The following is a 22,488-nucleotide window of genomic DNA, read 5'->3' as shown; positions in this document are numbered from 1 at the left end:
GTGGAAGAGATCTATTGCTAAAAATCAGATAATTCCTTTATTTTTATTTGTTCAGAATGTTAATAAAAATATTAAATATGTGTGGTGAAAAACACTAATCTCCATCTGCAGAAATATTAAAAGAAGTATTAATAAAATAAATATTAACAGACTTCAGCTAAACAACCTTTAGACATATTGTTAGATATTAGATCATATTGACTAAATTAAAGGTATGTGTGCTAGATGTATGATAAATTATACAGACCATTTCACTTAGACCAATAAACAATTTCAAAAGAATGGAGCAGTATTTCATTTGCAAGAATCTGAGTTTATAGAGAGACCAGAAGAATTTCTGGTACTGGTATCTTAACTACAGATATATGTATAGACTGCCATATCAAAATGTGAAGTAATTACAGAACCATTTTTTCAGATCATGGACTACAAAGGTACAATGTTTTACTCTGTCGCTACCAAGTTGCAATAGAAGAAATCTGTTTTTCAGAGGAAAGAGGGAACTTCAGCATACTGGTAGTTGCAATTCTAACATTCAACTTAAATCTTGAAAATAATATTTTTCTTCTTTTAAATATTAGAATTATATATTAGTTTGGGTTGGAAAGGATCCCTTAAGATGATCTAGTCCAAACTCCTGCAATAAGTATGGCCATTTTCAACTAGATAAGCCCCATCCAACCTGACCTTGAATGTTTCCAGGGAAACATCCATCACCTCTCTAGGTAACCTGTCCCAATGTTTCACCCTCCTAATAATAATAGTAAAAATAAAAATAAAACAAAAAAAATTAAAAAAATAAATAAAAAAAATAAAAATAGAAATAAAAATAAAAATCTCTTCCTTATACCTAGTCCAAATCTAGCCTCTCTTCGTTTAAAACCATTATCCCTTGCCCTGTCTCAACAGGCCCTAAAGTTTGTCCCCTTCTTTCTTATAAGCACCTTTAAGTATTGAAAGGCAGTAATAATGCCTCCTTGGAGCCTTCTCATCTCCAAGCTGAATATCTACAACTCAGCCTGTATTCACAGGAGAGATGCTCCAGCCCTCTGACTCATTTTGTGGCCCTCCTCTGGACCCACTCCAACAGATCCGTGTTTTTTCTGTGCTGACAAAAATTTATAAAGTTGATACAAAAGCTGATGGCATTATATTTATGTCCTCTAACCAAAAGTTCCAAATACCAGGAGATTCCATTCCCATAGGACTCATAGTGCTTGTGACGTAAGGGACTATCACTGATGACTTTTCCCTAAGGCAGAGGCAGAAAGAACTTGTGTGTCTTGGGCAGAGTGGAGAACACAGAAGGAAAAACACGTCTCCTCTATCCTATCCTTTGCTATAAATAAGAGTTTAGTATTTGCTGCACTTGGAATAATAAAATCTTTAAAATGGACATTCATGTCCTGCAGCCATTTTCTTTTTACTCATGGAAATATCACAGGAACAGAAAACAGGATTGTTTACCTCTTCCAGCCTCCATCTGTTAAAAAGCTTGTTGTACTTTCCTGGGCGGCCTGCAAATCTGGAAAATAAGATTTCTGTTTCTCAGTGAACATTCCAGGAACACCCTGTATCAGTAGTTGTTTCATACCACCCACTGAATTCAGGAAATACCAACAGAATAAATCACATAGGCTTAAATTTGGTGTCCGTAGGATATGTACATTTCAGAATGCAAACAAGGACCATCATTTTGCAAGTGATCCTAAACTTTTATTATGTCCTGAATAAAAATCCTAGCTTCAGAGATTTTAGATGTTAGATATTCAGACTCTAATCTACTTCTAAGGAGATAAGCAAGCCATTACAATTAATAGGAATTAGCTGCAGCACATGGATCTGCTTGCCCATGTGAAGTGTACACCTGATTTGTATAAGGAATCACAATTCTTGACGACTTCAGTGAAAGTTATAAAAGAGAGAAAGAAACCCATGCCTGGGTTTCTATATTAGATACAGGAGAGAGCAAGACACAGAGAAATTTTAATACTGTATGCTGAATACACCACCGAATGTAACAGATTATCACCAACAGTCTTTATTAGTGTTTTTTTTTTCCTTGTTTGTTTTCATTAGTTTCTTTCCAAACAATCTTGACCTGAAATGATACTATAGAACTTTATAGAAGATACCCTGAAATATTCTGTAGGTTCTGCGGGATTGGTAAGTGTGACCATAACAAAACTGAACTAAAGATGAAGCAAGGTTAGATCTGTGCTGTATCTCACGCTCTAAGCTAAAGATACACACAAAAATTGGAGCCAGATTTTCTGCTTCCTACTCTTGTATAAGATTTTCCAGACAATATTTACTATTTACAGAAATGCATTCTTGGAAATGTTGCTCAAGGGGAATAAACAAGAAAAGATTAATAAAGCCTATTAACACAGGGCTAAATACAGACCCATATTTAGGAATTGGCTGCATTTTCAAAAGCTCTGAGTTCTTATTTAGTAGGAAAGTCAGGTACACCCCATAAAAAAGTAGAATTTTTACTCTAGTTTCATGAGTAAACATTTCAAGGGTCCAACCCTTCCATACATTTAAAAATATTTCATGCTTTAATTATGCCCAGAAACCAACTCATACCTAAACCTTACAGTTCAAACTGTCACTGTATTTTCTTCAAATCTACAAAATTAGTGAAGATTTTGAATTCTGTGCAAGTTTTCTTTTAAGTGCAATTGGCAAAGATAATTTACCTGCCAAGAAAAAAGGCGATGTAGAAGATGGAGCTGTTCAAGTTGACAAACTGGAAGAGGAACATTTTCAAGGCAAAGCTGTTTTCCCACTCAGATTCTGTTCTAGGGTGCTCTTCAGAAAGACACAATATACATTATATAAACAAAAAAGAAATTGAGTTATGTGTAATTTTGCTCACAAATCAATCAACGCTAACAAAACAAGTGAGGGTTTTAAATCATGGTTGCCCCATTAGGTTGCAATTGATTTATTTTCATTGCCCCAGCTCAGACTGCATTGTTTCTATGTGGAAACAGAAGATAGAAGCCCCTTGGTTCAGAATTAATCATAATACTATGGGAAGGTAGCTGTTTCACTGCCATGAATAATTCATAAACCAATGTGCATTTTTTGGCTTCAGATTGAAGGTATCTTGATTCAAAGAAAAAAACTCAACACAAGAAACCCCCAAAAAACCCAACCAAACAAAAACAACAACAAAACCCCAAAACAAACAAACAAAATCCAAACCAACAAACCAACCAAACAAACCCAATCCCCCCAAAAACCCAAAAGCGCTTGGAATCAGTAGAGCAATAGTCGGGGAAAGAAGCCAAGGAAAGCAGAGGTGAAAGAATCAACTAAAAGCCAGTTGATTTCTCATCCAAGCTTCTCACCTTCTAAATACTTCTGTAAGACCATCACTTCATCCTCAGGACTTCCCTATCATAATGCTTGTGGAGTGCCAAACAGTTTATAATTCAATGAGGAAAGGACAGAGGTTCTTTTGGAAAGAAATGTAGAAATGTGTAGTAGGGCTACAAGTGTTCTGTATGGGTCTGCCCTGCCTTGGATATCTTTCCTTAAGGTTTGTAGAACACTATTTATGTCTGATTTAGAACTTTGTGATAACGTTTACTAATTATTTTTTACAAAATCCATCTCTGATGGATGTATCAAACTTGGAATATAGTACATTGGTAAAATTTTAAAGCACATGAGTTGTAAAGTATATGAGTTGTAAATCTAAACTTCCTGGATTTTTCAGTTAAAATTTGTACTACTTAATTACTCTGGTCTAACAATGACTAAATTTGTGTAGCAATATACAGGATACCAGCTTTACATACGGACAGTTGTTCCCAGAAGGGTGTCCTTTTCTGATGTAAAACACCTTAGCAAGAAGAATGAGCTACCTAGCTCAAACACCTAATGCTCCATTATGTTTAATTCAAGAAACCTTTTTTGTAAAAAATTTGTGTATTTTGCTTATACACTTCAACAATTATTTTCTTTCCCATTCTCATATATTTTAAAAGGAATAGAAATCAGTTTAATATGAAAAAAGACTTTAAAATATTTTAATAATTTGAGTAAGTTGACTATACATTCTGAATTTTTCTAGCCTGTTCAGCTGCCTGTTACCTGAAGCACTATGAAGTTTTGAGCACCTCGTTTAACACTTTAACCAAAAGAGGGAGCTGTAGAATTTAGGCAGCCAGCTGGCATTTTAACCAAGACAAGATCACTTGCATATTTTGACATGGGCTAAAAGTGAGCATGTAAAACAAAACACTAAACAGCTACACATTGACACAGACAGAGATCTTAAATTCTGTCTTTGCTTCCTTGTTTCCTATAAGCTAGAAAGCTTTATCTCATGTACATATCTAATCACAGCTAGAGGCTTCAGTATAAAATTTTAATGTTACAGAATTAGAGCTACTTTAAAATTCATGACTTGACATTTTTATCCTGGACAATTTAATTTTATGTTAACCTTTTTTTTTTCCATATGAAAGATCAAATTAAAAATCAGTAAGAAACAAACAAGCATTTGGGGAAAATGGAAAAAACCCTTTAGCAGGCAAGAAAGAATATGTTTCAACTTTTGCTTCAAAATAAGATTACTGTTTTTCAATGTATACTATGAAACATTAAAAGTAGAAAAATAAATTCCTTAGTTTTATTTTATTTCCTCAGCAAAATAATAATTTATTTTCTTTCTGTGATATTTCTCACTTGCTGAGGGAAATGCCAGAAACATACTTCATAGATGAAGTTTTCAAACCACTTCTTTATGGAATTACAAAGGTATACGCTATAGCCAGCAAGAACAACATCATTAGTAAAGACCTACATACCTAAGTCTGTCAGGAGATAGGCAACCTTTTCATATACCTAAAAAAGAAATTAGGTGATGTAAGTATAGGACATCCTGGCTGTTGTGATGACAAATCCAGAATGAAAACAAGCATCAAAAGCATGGTATTCTCTTGCTCTACAGGTATCTGGACAGATAAGGGACAGCGATGCTGCAGCTATGTAATGTGTATAGTTTTCTATAAAGACTTCATTAAACTCCTCCAGTCCCATTCTCTTTATCCATGTAAATGTATATAAGCATGTATAAATATACATTAAATATACAATAAAGATAAACCAAAAACAAATCGATCAAGAGAAATATTCAGACATCAATGGTTTTCTTAATCAACAGTTAGATGTTTATCCTCTAATTTCAAGAACGGACTTACGTAATCTAAAAGTAGGAAAAATCCCTTGACACAGTACTGTTTTCCTTTGCATGAATATGGATACTGGTTGAGGATATCAGCCTTCTACTGAAAACTTCCTTATCTCTCTATATATTGACTATCTCCAGTCTTTATTTTAAATGCCTTAGCCCCAGGAAGTTGCCAACTCTGAAATATATTTCCTTGAGTATACTATAAATAGCAAGCTATTTTTGATAGCTTTGCTTGTTCACTTGAATGTACTTTTTATTATGTGAAGTGATCATATATAAATAACACTAATCAACACATGACTCTGATTGGAAAAATTATTTCTTATTGCAGTGAGTGCACAATGTCCTTTAGAGAATTAAAAGCCAGTGTTTGCTGGGTTATTATTCCTTTTTATCTGTTTGTGCTTGCATGGGAACAGAAAGACAATAAATAATACTGCAGCTGCAAGAATAGAGTTTCTATCCGTGTAGTGCTATAAGAGCAAATGATTAAACCTGTGCTTTTATATGATAGAAAAAACTTACACCAAACCACATATCACAGTGATTCTAGGACTGTGCAACACTGATATCATAGCTGAATTTTAAATAAGAAAGGAAAGAATCCAAAGTCATTAACTAAAAACAACCTAGAAAGCAAATTCTCAGCCAAGAAAACAATGTCATTCCAATTGGAGATCTATTGCAAAAGCTAATATTAAAAAAATACAAATGCAAAAAGCAGCAATCTGTACCCCTGTAACCTGGTGACATAAGCAAAGATGCGTAGTGACAAATCAAGGAGTAATTAGAGAAAAACATTGACAAACATGGTATCAGAGGAGAAAAATCCACTGAAATACTAGCTTCAGACACTGCTATAAGCATGAACATGTATATATCTAATATATGGTTAACTCAGTAAGCTTGTAAAAATTACTCTTAAATTAACCACTCCTTTAAAAGAACAGAAGACTTACAACATTGAGCGACATGATGATCATAAAATTGATACAGACTCCAGTGCCAGATGTTGCAAACTGCCAATACTTCTTGATGAAATACCACTTGAAAGAAGCAAACTGCTCCATGGCTACCAGTCGATATACCACAACTGCAAACACTGCAGTAAGGACCAGTGAAATCTACAGGTATGTATTTATGAGCAGAGGTATTAGAACAAAAGATATCACATCTGAAATAATATCCACTGAAATAACAAAACAAATGTTTTAAAGGTAGTTATTTGTTCTGGAGAGCAGAATTTGAGAGAACAAAAAACCAAGATTAGTTAAAACATTTCTTTACTGTTCTTTTACAATATAACTATATTCCATCTTGTGAAAGAAAGAGATCCCTGAACAAGCAGGAAGACTGAGACAGTTTTGTCTATATTATATAAATCCATTAATCTTAATGAATGCACTCATGCTGAGTTACTATTTGCATCAGAGTAAGATTAATTACAATACAATAATTCTAATATTATTAAACATCACCATGAAGAATATTCCTGAGACAGACACCATCAGTCGACTGAGCTTATCAGGGAAAGGCTGAAAAGGTTCAGGTTTTCCTGTGATGGGATTTACTCTTTCCACTTGGGAATATTTAGCTTCAAACTGGGGACGCAGCTCTTCCTGGAATGACAGGGTGGATTCCATTTGTTGTATTACTTATTTCTCTCAACAGTCAGACATACATGTGCTATAAAGTAGAAAATTATACTGATACAAATGATTTTTTTAAATGTTTCAACTCAAATACCTAGATAACTGGCTCTTTTGAAAATCCTTGGAAGCAGTGCCAGAGACCAGCAAAGAACAGAAACCATAGGAGCCTTCCCCACTATGTGAGTGTGTTAAAAAGAATCATGGCTTATACTGGTGACTTAGACACTAGATTGTCTGCAAAAATTGGTAAGAAAACTATAAATTAGGGCCAGTTACAATGGTGCTTTTTGTGTTATGAGAGCATTTATTAAAAGCCACCAGCTTCTATCTACCCATCTATGGAAAGCTGTAAAACAAGTTAAGTCTATTGACTTAAACTGCAATAAATCACCAGTATAGGTAAATTACAGCTATGTTGACTAATGATCTATGGAATAATAAAATTTTATTATTGCTGATGCTGATCACAGAATGTTCAAGGATTAAGTTATGCCTCTCCAAAGGATACAAAATCTCGTTTCTGTCCTGTTGCTTGTCTTTTGTTGTGCAGGATCAGGAATTTCCAGAACAAGAAACCATGGAACTGAAAGGCATCTGTGCTGACATCAGAAGTATCTCCCATCCTCTGTACGGGAAGTATTTCCACTTGGTTTTTCAAAGGATACTTTTAATATGCAGAATTATATTTGGAATTACAATGTTAGTTGCAAAAGGCAAAGTATCCTTGTACAGACTCAAGCATACCTTTGTATTCTGCAACTAGTGCTATAAATACAAATATCATCTGAATGACAAAATCAGATGACTGACATACAATTTGGATTGATACTGAGACTTTAACCATGCTGATAGCAAGGCTTTACATGTTTACTTCTCTTTCTTCTTACCTCTTCATCTTCCCAGTCTATGAGGTCCCAGTCATAGGTTAATACAGCTCTCCGTCTTTTCCAAAACTCTAGAAAGACTGTTGCTGTGGAAAACAACTCTACTTTAGTTGTGGGGAAAAAAAAAGGGCCATGCAGATCTTAAGAAAATCAGCAATGTAATACGTATCATTAGACACTTTCTGACAGTTTTCCCTGTAGAATCTAAAAACTAACTAATTAACTTCAGGATAATCCCTGTTAAATTTAAAACACTATTTTACAATGTTTATCAAAGAATCATATTTTTGCTGTCTGCAGTATCTGTACAGAGATAGGTACCTGTCAATATGAGACACTGCCATCCCTTCAAATTCATCATTTTACTTTTAATTGTATTCAAAACATAAAATTTTTCCTTGAAGAAACAAGGATACATATTCACAATGACATCTATTAATAAAGAGCTAAGAGCTATCTCATTTTATTCAGTTCAAATCAAGACAACCTCACTTCTTTCCCAGCTATATCAGTTTTATACTGCACAGTTTTACTATTAGAATAATTCTTTAGACAATTATTCCTCATCTAGGTGAGAGACTGTAATCAGATTCTCCATGTACTTAGGGGTTTTGGTAGGATAACTACAACTAATAAATATCTCCAAATTTCCAACACACTGTAGTTTGTCAGTGAGGGTAAGACACCTTGTTTAGGGTGTGATTCCTGACAAAACATAGAATTGTCAAACTGTTCCTTGGAAAACAATGAATTCAAATAGGAAGTGAGAAAATTTGCTTCCTTCTAGAAAGCCAACTGCTCAGAAGAAGTATTTCTAACTCAAACTGCACAAGATAGCCTCATATTCCTACCTTTATCTACATTTCTGTACTATATTTAATATCTTTTGGGGTTTCTATATATACTTGATACAGTTATAATTAGTTAAATATATTATACTTATATCTACATAAATACACAATACTTATCTATATAATATACTAAAGCACAGCAACTTGAACTTAGCAGAAGTTCACCATACCACAACCCATAAATAATGGCTTGTTGAACGAAAGGAACTTTTCCCTGAGTATTATTACTAGGTTGTATGTTCTTTTATTCTTTGAAGCATGGATCTTGTATTCATTACAGATGTAAGTTTTCAGATGCTCTTAACAAGAACAGCACCCACGTCTCCATTTAAGCAGTAATGGAGTTTGTACTTGAGTAACCTGAGGTGAAACAACCTTTTCTCACTGACATTGTGTGTTACCACAACCAATAATAGGTTCTAGTATTATATGAATAAAAATAAATGATGTCTTTTATGTTATGTATGTGCATGAAGCATTTGACAATGCAGTGATAAATGAAATCTTCTATCTAGATGAAGCAAGGCCAAGTTGTTAACTACACCTGTCAACTGAAGTACCTTTTCCAGACTCATCTGAGGTCTTAAAAAGCTGCAATGTTCTCTTTCCCATAGTAGAATAGAATTCATAGTAATTTTGCTGTGCTACAGGGCTACTGAGAAAAAAGCTAAAGGTATATAAAAAGCCTTGTATGTTGGAAGAAAAGCAATTCACACAACTTCTGCTGTGGTGTAAAGTTCTAGTCTAAGTAACAGTGAAAAAAACAACAGAATTTTGAAATTCAAGTATATGTCCAATTCTACAGAAAGCCTGGAACCTTCCTAAAGTATCCTTCCTAAAGCCTGACTTTATTTTACTGCATCACACTACTAATACCACCCACTTCCAATTGCTCTCCATGCAATCCAGCCCTTCCAGTTCTGGTTGATAGGAACTTCTCACTGAATCATCTCTTGTTCTGATTTCCACACTCTGAAAAGTATAAGCCTTGACTTTTTATCAATTATTGCTCTAGAAAAACAAGACATACATGACTAATCCAACCATTTGAACATCAAGATGAGACCATTCATGTTCTACCATTGCTTTGACCTGGCAGAGATTTTCTCTGCTCTTCAAGGGTTCAGGGTAACTTAGTTTAGAGGGAAACACACAAGCCTCCAGTTTCCCACAGAAAAAATTATCTGGTGCCTCCCCTGCTTTTCCCTGAGCACACTGCATTTCAGAATTTTAAATCTCAATATACATGTTGTACTTCTTTTCCTTTTGTCCAGAATTGTGGTAAAGATCACTCTAAAGATCTAAAGATCACTAAAGATTTACTGATTTATTCAATGCTCTGCAATATAGTCTGCAATTCTGCCCATTGTACACCTCCGAAAGTTTCTTATGTAAGTTATCTTATGCTTACAGCCCTTAAACTGCCAGTATTCACACCGATGAAGATCTAAAATCATAGAACTATAGAATCATTTACCCTGGAAAAGACCTCTTCAAACATCAAGTCCAACTGTTAATCCAGCACTGCTAAATCAACCACTAAACCAAGTCCATAAGTGCCACATCTACTACATCTTTTAAAGACGGCTAGGGATGGTGACTCCACCACTCCCCTGGGCAGCCCATTCCAATGCCAGACAACACTTCCAGTGAAGAAATTTTTCCTAATATCCAATCTAAACCTCCCCAGGCACAACTTGAGGCCATTTCCTGTCATCCTGTCACTTGCTGCTCAAGAGAAGAGACTGACACCCACCTCACTACAACCTCCTCCTGTTAGGTAGCTATATAGAGCAATAAGGTCCCCTCTGAGCCTTTTTGTCTCCAGGCTAAACACCTCCAGCTTCCTCAGCTGCTCTTCATCACACTGATGCTCCACCCTTCCTCAGCTCCACCATGCTTCTCTGGATACACTCCAGCACCTCAATGTCTCTCTTGCAGTGAGCAGCCCTAAACTGAACACATTGTTTGAGGTGCAGCCTTACCAGTGCTGGGTACAGGGGGATAGTCATCGCCCTAGTCCTGCTGGCCACACTATTTCTGACACAAGCCAGGAATGCCACAGGCCTTCTTGACCACTTTGGCAGACTGCTAGCTCATGTTCAGACAGCTATCAACTGGCACCCCCAGGTCCTTTTAAACTTAAAGCTGGCAGCTTTCCAGCCACTTTTCCCCAAGGCTGTAGCCCTGCACACGGTTGTGGTGTTCTCCAGAGTTGAAACTGCCACTTAAAAAATACTGGCTACATCTGAAGGATTGCTTAGTTTCCTCTTACACTCCTGGAGAACTCTGAACCACCTTGCCTGCATAGGGCCACAGCTCCAAATCTGATCACACCTTGTCTCACTGCTGGAGGTTTTGCCTTCCAGGAACAGTGGGCCAGCATTCAGCACCAGCCTTCTGGCACCATGCTGCAGGTGTACAATTCATAGCCAAGAATTCAGTCACAAACATCTTCTATTAGATGTTAAGTAACTGAGGTAAAAAGCTTCCACTTTTCATAAGAGATGAGTTAAATTGCTAACAAACAAAAGAGAGAGCAAGCACACTGAAGCAAGGCCAATGCTTCAGTCCAGGACAGCACTAGAGGCGTAGGACTTTCATACCACTTCAACAGATATAGTTGGACAGAATTTCAGACTATATATTTAAGATCTTGATATTTTTCAAATATTATACAGCTATTCAAACAACCTCTTTTTAAAAAAAACTCTCAGAAAGGCTTATCAGCACCATAAGGTGTGCATGCAGATGTGAATACTGTTGACCCCAGCACGACTTGTCATTTGGTTAATGCTGTGTAAGATTTGGACATAAACTTGTGGTGCTTGTTTTCAGATCTCATGGTCAACCTATTAGATAGATGTCCACCCAGACACAGGAATAAATGTGAATTGGAAGCTAGCTAATACACACTGAAGAGAATCTTAGATTCCAAAGAAATAAACCAGAAATCAGAAAATCACACCCACAGCATCCAACTCTGTCCTCCCTCCCGTGACAGACCACCCCATCTCATGCCACTAAACAATTTACTTCCCCCCAAAGGGATATTAGAACTTGTAGAACTTGGTCCATCTCACAGAAAAACTTCCACTTGTCCATGCAGTATTTTCAAGAAACAACACCAGTTGCTTCTATATAAATACCTCCTGTAGATACCATGTCCTCAACGCTTACCTCAAGGATAAGTTATGCAAAGGTATTTGCACTTGATTGCTTAAAAATATAAAGTGGAAACAGATGACAACATCATGTAATTCCACTCAAATAGTCACACAATACTGAAACATTTCTGAGTCTCTCTTCACCACATACCAGTCTAGAATAAATATCCAGAAAGGACTAAAGAATGAAAAAAGTCACGAGTTGACTGGATGAGCATATGAAGTTCTATATGATATGCCTTTTTCATTCCTAATTTAATCCAGTATTTTTGAATGTAAGATAAAAAGAGAGGAGAAAGAGATGTAACATTCAGATCCCTAGCTGGTTATATTTTCAAAAGTAAAAATTAATGACATCTGATAAACTCAGAAAATTCGGATTTACATTGTTTTCTTAAATCATTGCCACTGTGAACGTATTTGGAGATAGGAGCAGATCCATTTCTAGCAGCATGCTTTTCTTAATGGAAATTTCAAACTGCTGCTTTATTTTGTAGAAGACAGACCTTACCAGTTCTCATCTCACCAAGTGTACTGTAGGAAACTGTAATAAAAAGAAGCTATCTTTTTTAAAATTAATAGTTGTGTCATACACAGAGCAACAGTTTCCATAGTTTACAGGAAGCAGTCACCCTTCTGAAATACTAGTTCAAAGACTTTGAAATTATTAATCAATAAGCACTGTCTGCCCACTTTACTAAAAACACTGCAATTTCTGTGGACTCTGTAAGGACAGAGCTGAGTCATGTCAGCAGAAAGTTGGTTGGGCTGGATCCCAGACATGCAGAGAAGGGCTGCCCCACCTCACCTCGCCTCACCAGCATGGCATGTTCCTGACCGCTGTCTCGCAGCCATCCTTATTGTACCTGCACTCCCCTCTCCCCAACAGACTAATTGCACTCTGGGCCACAGCAGTATTTCAACAGGTTCTTTCAATCTTTGTAGAGCTTAAAAGTTAAGTCCGAGGGGGTTTCTATGCTTATTAGTGGATCTGATTAATGTGCTCTTTTATACTGTATTAGGGAAGGCAATCAGTACTGTTGTAGTCAAATTCTACTTAGAGTGTATTTCTGAGAAAGTAATTGAAAAATAAAACCCATTTCGTAATTCAAATATTAAAGCAGAGAAGTAGCAATCATAAGCAATGACAGTATTTCCCTCCAACTCATACTTTTCTTTAGTGGGTACTTATGCTCCTTATCAAGCAAGTATAGAATTTCTCTCAGAGTAAGTTCAGAGCCATTTTAAATGCTGATGATGGAGAGCAGTATTTCATATATGACACTTTACAGCAAACTTCTGTTAGAAATTACATTGTTATTGCTTCTGTTGAGTTTAATTCTACCGGAAACTGACAGGAAACACTTCAGAAGCTAGGCCAGTGCACTTATATTTGTCAGGTTGCTAAATAGTAAACAGAGGATAAAAATTAAATTAATTATAGACTAAAATTCATATTTATATTCCTCTTTGTAGTTTACTAAAAATTTAAACACTATTTTTTCTCAGGACAAAAATTAAAATACATTTAGGCTTAAAAATGTAATGTTCATTACTCATTAAATTTAGAAGAATGTCATTTTTGGAGAGCAATTTGAATTTTAGAGCCAAGAGCCACATGACCAAACATCCAGTACATTTCTGAGACCATGATTTGCAATTATTTCTTTGTGAATTCTAAAAGTTAAATAGTCTATCTCTTACTTTATATGTTCTGTCTATTTTTATTTCATAGATGCAAAGGTAAAATTGAGGCTTCTGTTAAGTTCGAAAATTCTGCAAATATGAACATGTTATCTCAGATCAAAAAAGTGCCATTAATAATTTGTTAATCACATCACCATTTACTCCATAAATTACTTCCTAAGTAATCTAATGGGAAATGGTGAAAGGTTCAATTTAATGACAGGCAAAAGAATGTCACTTGAGTTTATAGATCTAAAGACTGTATTATCTATCCATAAAAGAAGTTGAAATTATTATTTTCTTGACAATTGCAGAGGTTTTGCAGACATTATGCCTATCACTGGCAGGTGCTGGGCTGTGGTCAGGAAATGTTGCAATTATTTTATCACACCAAAAACCTATTTTTACATACTCAGGTTTACATTGGAGGGCCATTTTTATGGGAAATTCATTCACATCCTGGTGACCTTAAATAAGGGCCACTACATCTCTTTGTAAAGCCATACACTGAAGGAGAAATTTCAACCTTCCCCTTTCTGGAACTGGCTTTTTTTCTACTCAGCTGACACAGGTCTCAGATGCAATGTGACTCTATCAGCACAGAAAAAAATGCAGAGTGCAAAACCCACTGAAGAAACATGATGGTGACCAACGTATGTAAAAACCTCTTTTTCTTGCCAAAAAAGAAAAGGTCAAGCTAATCTAGGTAACTGAACTTCAGCCTAATCCCATGTCTACTGTCTACTGTCCCAGTTCTACTCACTTCAGGCTTTATCTATTGCACTGATCTTCACTGAGCTGGTACAGAGGAATGTGAATACCAGTGAACCAAATAGCACAATCTGTTTTGGTTTTTTCCATTAATAATCTGTTCATAGCTTCCTTAAACACTTACTCGACCAGTTAATGTAAGTTTAGGGTTCTTCTATAAATTTGGCTAATCTATAGCACTGCTGTTTTACTGCAACATCACTGCTTGCATATTCAGCTCTAAAGGCAATGACTGTCCTTGAAGAACTTCAGTATTTTTCTAAATTGTATGAACACTGATGTTTCACTAAAAAAAAAAAGTGTTAAGTATTGCACACACAAGGAAGCAATTCAATACAGCCTGACAATTACAATAACTTTCAAAGCAAGGAGGTTTGTTCTCGATGGTTCCCCACAAAGCTTACACAAATCAAGACAATCACAAAAAATGACAAAGAATTTGTTCAGCAAGGATACTGACTCCTTTGTACACTGCTCTAGGAATTAAAAATTACAGTCAATGTGAATGGAGCACAATTTCCCTATGTAGTGTATTTACAGTGAAGGGATAATAAGCAATTTGACCAAAACCATTTTGTTCACTAATGACTATTAATAAAATCATGTAAAGAACACATCACTGAATTGAAACAATAATACGATTAAAATGAAAGCGTGTGTTTTGAAAACTTCGGGGTTTTTTCTCAAGGTTTTGGGGTTTTTTTTGCAGATATTTCTACTAATGAATCAAAATCTAATATTCAGATAGTACAGCATTTAATAGTCCTCTGGAGGTCTATTGTTCCTACTGCAAACAGAATTGGAGCTGATAATTTAACTTCAACATGGTTTTCTTTGGCTTGCTTGTTTGGGATCAAAGTGGTTATCCGGAATTTAACTGACAAGCAGAAGTTCTCTCTTTTCTTTTTGTTAGGAAAATTACAAATCTTTTCCAAGCATAGGTCCTTCACTATAGAACTGATCTTAACTTGGAAAATAAGCAGTGTGGAGAAATGGAATATACATTTTAAAACAGATTAAATGACATTGTATAAGAACATGTGTTTCAAATAATGGTGCCACCTTCAAAGGACAAAATAAATAAGAATAAAGATGAAATTAAATACCTTGATGCGATTTTAATTATCCATTGATAAAGCATTAGCCATAGCTGACTCCTACCTAGCATCACTGTATGTGCTCTTCGCATTGCTCTTAACAGTGTTACATACAAAGAAGCTCAGCTGGGGAAAATATAAAACTAAACAAAAAAATCCAAACAAACAAATTAATAAAACCAGCCCTTATTCTCTCTGCTCCCCCCACCCAAAAAAACCACCTCAAAACAAAACACAAACCCTCAAAAAAAAACAACCATAGGAAAAAGCATAAGAAAGTAGGAGAGGCTTGAAGACAAAAGAAATAGTTAGTCTTTGCAGGTATAAATCTCCTTACATCAGGTGGTAAAGTACCCACATACATGGACACCCAATTACATAATGATGCTGAAGAATAACTTATACAATTTACTGTGCTGTCATATGAGAGCTCATGCTTGGGAGTTAAAACACCAGATGATCGCAATCTGTTTCATACATAGAAAAAATACCCCTCGTCAAAACCCCACTGAGCAGCATATACTGAACAGCAGACCTAGTACAATCATGTGACTTCAAGATGAGTTTTTCTCATTCTTCTCAATCTAACATTTGAAAAGTTAATGCCTAATATGCTGTTTCCAGTTTTGTATAGCAAAAAAAGTCCACACACAAATTCAGCCTCATTCATAACCTCTGGACCAATTAGTTTTCAATCTGCTCCTGGCAGCATTCATATGACAATCACTGCTCAAGGTCACAAAACATTATCCATCAACTTTCCAGGTTAATTGTAACAATTCTAATTCTTCACAAGGGAGCATAACTCTTCAGCATGCTCTTAGAATTGCTGTCTGCCCAGAAAATATTGCCTTGGGAACACCCTCCATATATGTTTCATTACCTCACTCTATAGCAAAGTGGTTTTGAATTATTCTCTTCTGAGTATGAGGTCTGTTTATAGAACCATGGAATTTTCTTACGCAAATAAGCTTTTGTTCCAGAATCATGGAATGGGTAAGGTTAGAAGGGAGTGGATCATCTGGTCCAACTTCCCTGCTCAAGCAAGGTCATCCAGAGAGCATGGCACAGGATTGCATCCAGGCAGTTCTTGAATATCTCCAGTGAGGGAGACTCCACAACCTCTTCAAGCAACCTGTTCCAGTGCAAGCAGGAGAGAAGTCCTGCCTCACATTCAGATTAAAATTGCTGTGCATCAGTTTCTGCTCATTGCCTCTTGTCCTATTGTTTGACACTGAGCAGAAATTGGCTCCATGCTCTTAACACCCTCCCTTCAGATACTTAGATATATTGATGAGATCCCCTCTCAGTCATTTCTCCTCAAGGATGAAAAGGCCCAGCTCCCACAGCCTTTCATGTTAAGAGAGATTCTCCAGTCCCTTAATCATCTTCATAACCCACCACTGGAACCATTCCAGGACCTCCTTGTCTTGAAATGAGGAGCCCAGGGCTGGACACAGCACTCCAGATGTGCTTCACCAGGGCTGAGCAGAGGGGCAGGGTCACTAACCTTGACCTGCTGGGAATGCTCTCCTTAGTACACCACAGGACACAATTGGCCTTCTTGCCCACAGGGCACACTCATGGACACTTTGTTGTCCATCAGGTCCTTTTCCACAGAGCTGCTTTCCTGCAGGTCAGTCCTCAGCCTGTACTGGTGCATGAGGTCCAGGTCCCTCTGGAGGGATGCACAGCACTCTGGGGTACGGGCCACTTCTCCCATCTTTGTGTCATCAGCAAACTTGCTGAGGGGCCATCTGCCCCTTTGCCCAAGTCATTGATGAGTAAGTTAAACAATACTGGGACTAGTATTGAACCTTGGAGGACACCACTAGTGGCGGACCTCCAACTAGACCCTGTGCCACTGATTACAGTTGTCTGGGATTGAGGTGAGGCTGACTTGTAGGTAGTTTCCTGGGTCCTCCTTCTTTCCCTTTCTTGAAGATCAGGGTGACACTGGTTTTTTTCCAGTTCTCAGGAAGCTCTACTGATCACCAAGACCTTTCAAAGATGTTTGTGAACAGCCTAGCTATGGTGTCTGCCAACTCACTCAGCATTTGTGGACACATCCTGTCAGGGCCCATGTAGTAGTGGATGTCAGGTTTGTCCAAGTATTCTCTAACCCAATTGTCCTTGAACAAGGAAATCTCTTCTTTCTGACCTTCTTTTACCCTGGGCACCTGGGACAGAGACTCCTGAGATCTAGCCATGTCAGTGAAGACCGATGCAAAGAAGACGCTCAGTAACTCTGCCTCTTCTGTGCCCTCAGCTACAAGGGCCCCCCTCCATTTAATAATAGGCCACATGATCCTCCTTTTGTTATGGATGCATTTGAATAAGCCTTTCTTGTTGTCCTTGACATACTTGCCCAGATTTAATTCCAGATGGGCCTTGGCCTTCCTTGTTTCACTTCTACTTACTCTGATAACCTCTCTATATGCATTCCAAGTGACCTGACCCTGCTTCCATCTCCTGTGTATCTCCTGCTTACGTTTGACAGGACTCTTGACTGCTTTGCCTGACTCCTTTCTCATTGGGATGCATCATTCTTGAGCCTGGAGAAAGTGGTCCTTGAATATCAACCAGTCTCTTGGACCCCTCTTCCCTGCAGGGCCTATTTGCATGGGATTTTTCCAAGAGATCCCTAAAGAGGCTAATGTTAGCTTGCCTGAAGATCGTGGTTGTAATTTTACTTGCTGCCTTGCTTCCTCTTTGTCCAGTACTGAACTCCACAATCACATGATCCCTGCTGCCAAGGCTGCTCCCAACCTTCACATCTCCAACAAGGCTTTTCATTTGTTAGTATGAGGTCAAGCAACATGCTACGCCTTGGGGAATCCTCTACTACCTGTTTCAGAAAGTTGTCATCAGTGCTTTCCAGGAACCTCCTGGACTGTTTGTGCTTCACTGTGTTGTTTCTCCAGCAGATGTCAAGGCAGTTAAAGTCCCTCATAAGAACCAGTGCTGTGACTTTGAGGCTACTTCAAGTTGCCCGTAGAAGACTTCATCCATTTCCACCTCCTGATCAGGTGGCCTGTAGCAAACACCCACAATAGTGTCACCTTACTATTATCCCCTTTTATCCTGACCCCTAAGCTCTCAACTTACTCCTCATCCACCTCAAGTCAGAGCTGAATACATTCCAAGTCTTGCCTCACACAGGGCAACTCTGACACCAAGCAAGCCCTTCCTGGTGTACCTCTCCTATAGAGTGTGTAGCCCTCCATGATGTTGCTGCCTGTTCCGAGCCTCCCCTCCCCCCTCCCAAAGACATGTGCTCAGAGGTCCTTTGTTCCAAGCGCGGGCAAAGCCAAATGTAACTCAGACTCTTCAGCAGTGTGTGACTGGCCGGTCACCCTGGGTCCGCCCCCAGTCCTCCCCTTTCCCCTTCTCCTAATAAAAGATGGTCGAGGAGAGGCCACGCCGTCTCACTCAGCTCAGCGACTTTCCTGCGAACATCTCTGGTTGTCTGTCTCGTTTGAAAGCTTCTAACTGCAGGGAATTGAGCGAGCAGGGAGCTATATTTCTCCCTCTTTGCTTCTGCTGATGGTATTTGCTCTGCAGCTGATTCAGGTACCGATTTTAGAGCTACCAAAGTGCTAGATCGCCCTTGCTACCTCTCAAGGCTGCTCGGGGCTTTCTAAGGCATTGAAATACAAGCGCTAGCCGGTATAAAGCTGAAAAGATACCTTCCACACCATGACAATGTTCCAGTCATGCGAGCTATCCCACATCATCTCCATAAGCACACTGAGATCAATATTGCAATTGATATTGATCAAGAAGAGATCAATTTTGCTGATCATCAAAATTATTTTAGGTGATTCTTATATCATTAATACTCAGGGACATAAAGTTTCCAGCATCAACACATGGTAAGTCAGTGAGATTTCTATTGTGTAACACTAACTTCTTTTACCAACTTACTCGGGTCTTCATCGAGTAACTTGGTTTGGTAAAATAAAATCATAAACAAAAGTGAATGTCTTGCAGGTTCTGTATAAAACAAACTCTGAACTCAACACCATGCAATCCTACTGTGGAATGACTCATTTTTTTGCTTGTAAGACTGCAATGGAACAAAAGCAATGCTGAGGCTGGAGAAGTAAAAGAAACAAGTAAAGAAAATAGCTCAATTACAGAAAACCGTCACTCTGCAGTGCAACTAACTTCACAGAGATTTGTTCTGCATGTAAGTCCTTCTACCACCAGTCATGCTGCACCAGCAGCTGCCAATACCAAAGAGAATATAATGAAAAGAACAGAAACGATCAGTGGGGCAAAAGGCATACCCCTGAGGTCCTCTGATGGCACCACCTTCTCTTCAAATGTGCCCCAAAAATGGAATAAATAACTCAGCCACAAGCTTCCACAGAAGACCAATGTCTTTAGCAACATTTAGAACAACTGGTGACTTTTCTGAAGTGATAAAAAGTGCTGCACCTACACCTAGTTGCACAGTGACACCAAGTCATTCCACAGTCATCTACACTACTCTTGGGGCTTCAGTGCTTCCCAGTGATAACTCTTCAACCAAACCCACCCTGTTGTTCCCCATCAGTGTCACTCTGACATCACCCATGGTGAAGCAGGACAGTCCTACCCCGTATTTCAACCCCATTCAGCAGACAAAAAAGCTGAACCATAATTCCAGCAATCCTTCTACTGCATCACTTAATACAAAAGATGTCAATGAAGGTAAGGATCAAACTAAAGTCCAAATGGTTTAATAAAATTATAATGCTGAAATAAAACCTTTTTCTAAATTGAACTGGAGGCTTTATGAGACATGTGAACTTACAAGTGACCTAGTACAGACTAAAACTAAAACTCACCCAAAATAAAACATGCCTTTTTCAAATTATTTACTCTTTAATTCATTATTTAACACTTCCCAGAGTGAGAGAAGCTAGTGACAGGTACTGCCTATTTACAATGGAGTAGACCTTCCAAGCAGATGTGTAGAAATTAGATTTAAAACATACAGCACGTCAACTTATTAAAGTTCAGAAACTTTTGTGACCAAAGATGACTTCTTACAAACACTTCCAAAGGAATTACTCATTGTACATTTAATTACCAAGTTGAGTATGCGTGGGAAAACAACAGCACATAAAACTGTCACGGCACTTTTCTATCCTGCTATTCTGAATCAGGTCTTCAAGAAAAGAAAAGGAAAGATTAGAAGGCACAGTAATTTTTTGCATTAATTAGCTTTCAAGCTTTTAACACAGGACTGAAAGTACGGTTTGTACTAAGAACTGAAGGATTATCAGACTTTCATGTTTCCCATCATAGTTAATACATAGCTAATAATTACAATGTACCTGATTTTTAGATAACACTGATTGAAAAGGAAAGAGGCTTGCAGAGCAAGTTCAGTTCCAAGAAAAACGGAATACCTTGAAGAAAAGTTCTATGAAATTTGAGGAAAATCTTGAAGAAATGCATTTATTCTTCTAACTGAACAGGTGCAAGAAGCATTACTGAATTTTTAACCTAGCACACACAAAAATTGAAATTCAGAGGCTGCAATTTTAACTGCTAGCTTAAATGCTTACAAATAATTGCATTCAAAGAATGATTACTGCTTATTTATTTAATTAAAAAATAGTGGTTGATTCAATAACTAAACCTGAAACCTATTTATTTGACTACAAACTCATTTAGCTGCCTTTATATTTTTCCTAAACCCCCATTATCCCTCCAAACCTCAAGGATGGAGATGTCTGTTTTCTTTCATAAAGGCAGAAAGTTTCTGCAGAGAGGCTGGTTTAGTCATAGTTTGCAAAAGTGTTTCAGATCCTTGGTGAAATGTCTCACTCACTGGTTTTATAGATTTCTTATTCCCATTCAAAGGTTTCATCTTTGTTCCTTTTTCCCCCAGACAAAAACAACAAAGAAGGAGTAATAGTTGGCATCATTGTAGGAGCCATTTTGGGATCTGCATTAATTGGCCTTGTTGGATATTTTATATGTGCTAAGGTCTGAGCCATTTTCCCACAGATGGCTTTATGATGATACAAGGAGTGACCCAGGTAAGAAACAGTACAAGTGTTTTGCATAAGAACATTTCTTATTTCTGCACAGGGCTGGTTAAATGGTCTGGTCTTACTGAACTATTAGGACATCATTGACTCCAGTCAAACTAGTTTTCAACTGACATTAATTTATTATTTTTAAATTTTAGTTCAAGCAATATGCCTCTTAACTCCATATCTCCTCCTTACAAGCTATTTTTTTAACTTCTGAAATATCAGGAAAATAATACCTAGTATCGGTGAACCTGTTCAAAGGATTGTGGGCAAGTTCAAAACTATAGCTAAAAAACTCTCCCAAACCTTGATTAACTGAAAAAAAGCTAGACTCTTTAGTCATCCAGTGTCAATTACAGAACTAAGGATGAAGCTATATCGGTAGAAGTAAAAATACTTTTAAGAGGTTTAAAAAGATGATTGCTTTTGTCTTCTCCATGAGTATGTAAAAACTTGCATTGAAGTGCAATCATACTCCAAACATCTGTATCATGTTCCCAGACCTTATTTTTACATGTTTAAACAAATATTGAGAGGCCAAACACACCTTTTTTCTCATAGAAAATAAAATCAAAATAAATTCTGGCAGTATGCCCTTTCCAGCTTAAATGCAAGATTTGAAAGCTGCCAGTAAATTAGATTAGGAAGTAGCTTTGAAAGTTGACCACCCATGTGGGTGCTGAATGGGTGTTGCTGGGAGGACATGAGTTATCTTCAGAAAATCATGCATCAGGGCCCTCATATTTTGCTCTCTCTTATGTCAGAAAGTGGTTAACTGGACTTACATGTGAGGGACTGCTGAATTAAACCATGAGGTAGCCAGTGTATAGGGATACAAATCTTTCAAGCAATATATAAAAAAATCATTACAATATTCTTTCAGTTCTTCACTTAGACAACTCTCTTGAGCCATACGATATGAAGTGCATCAGATATGCATTTCAGAAGTGCATCAGATGACAAAACCAGCACAGCAGACAAGACAGAGGAAGACAACGCAGGGTGCCCATCTGATGGCATTCCAATGGCTGACATCACACCATACCACCCTGCATTGTAATACTTGCTTCAGATTATATTCTTGCCTGTTATCTACACCCTTTCATTTTTTCGAAAACAACCTGGCAGTT

The 22,488-nt window shown here is 37.4% G+C and overlaps 2 protein-coding genes across 3 annotated transcripts in view; one reads left to right on the top strand and one right to left on the bottom strand.

The window, feature by feature from the left end:
- ANO3 (anoctamin 3) overlaps nucleotides 1–22,488 on the bottom strand; it is a gene marked incomplete at both ends in the record, with an annotated part of 192,424 nt that overhangs the window by 5,767 nt on the left and 164,169 nt on the right. For both annotated transcript variants that reach the window (XM_082283859.1, XM_082283860.1), the window contains 6 exons: nucleotides 1,468–1,525; nucleotides 2,706–2,817; nucleotides 4,830–4,866; nucleotides 6,175–6,339; nucleotides 6,694–6,834; nucleotides 7,755–7,837. In XM_082283859.1, the coding sequence (XP_082139985.1) occupies nucleotides 1,468–1,525; nucleotides 2,706–2,817; nucleotides 4,830–4,866; nucleotides 6,175–6,339; nucleotides 6,694–6,834; nucleotides 7,755–7,837 (596 nt within the window). The remainder of the gene's footprint in view (nucleotides 1–1,467; nucleotides 1,526–2,705; nucleotides 2,818–4,829; nucleotides 4,867–6,174; nucleotides 6,340–6,693; nucleotides 6,835–7,754; nucleotides 7,838–22,488) is intronic.
- On the top strand, nucleotides 19,350–22,418 carry MUC15 (mucin 15, cell surface associated; the record flags this gene model as incomplete). Its single annotated transcript, XM_082283713.1, is given in 7 exon segments — nucleotides 19,350–19,369; nucleotides 19,371–19,534; nucleotides 19,623–20,021; nucleotides 21,211–21,304; nucleotides 21,306–21,361; nucleotides 22,242–22,279; nucleotides 22,281–22,418. Coding segments are annotated over 7 exon segments (909 nt in total).

The sequence above is a fragment of the Coloeus monedula genome (genome assembly GCF_965178545.1).
Source record: "Coloeus monedula genome assembly, chromosome: 6".
Taxonomy (NCBI): Eukaryota; Metazoa; Chordata; class Aves; order Passeriformes; family Corvidae; genus Coloeus; species Coloeus monedula.
Note: the sequence above shows the minus strand (reverse complement) of the source record. Positions and strands in the feature narration are given on the sequence as shown.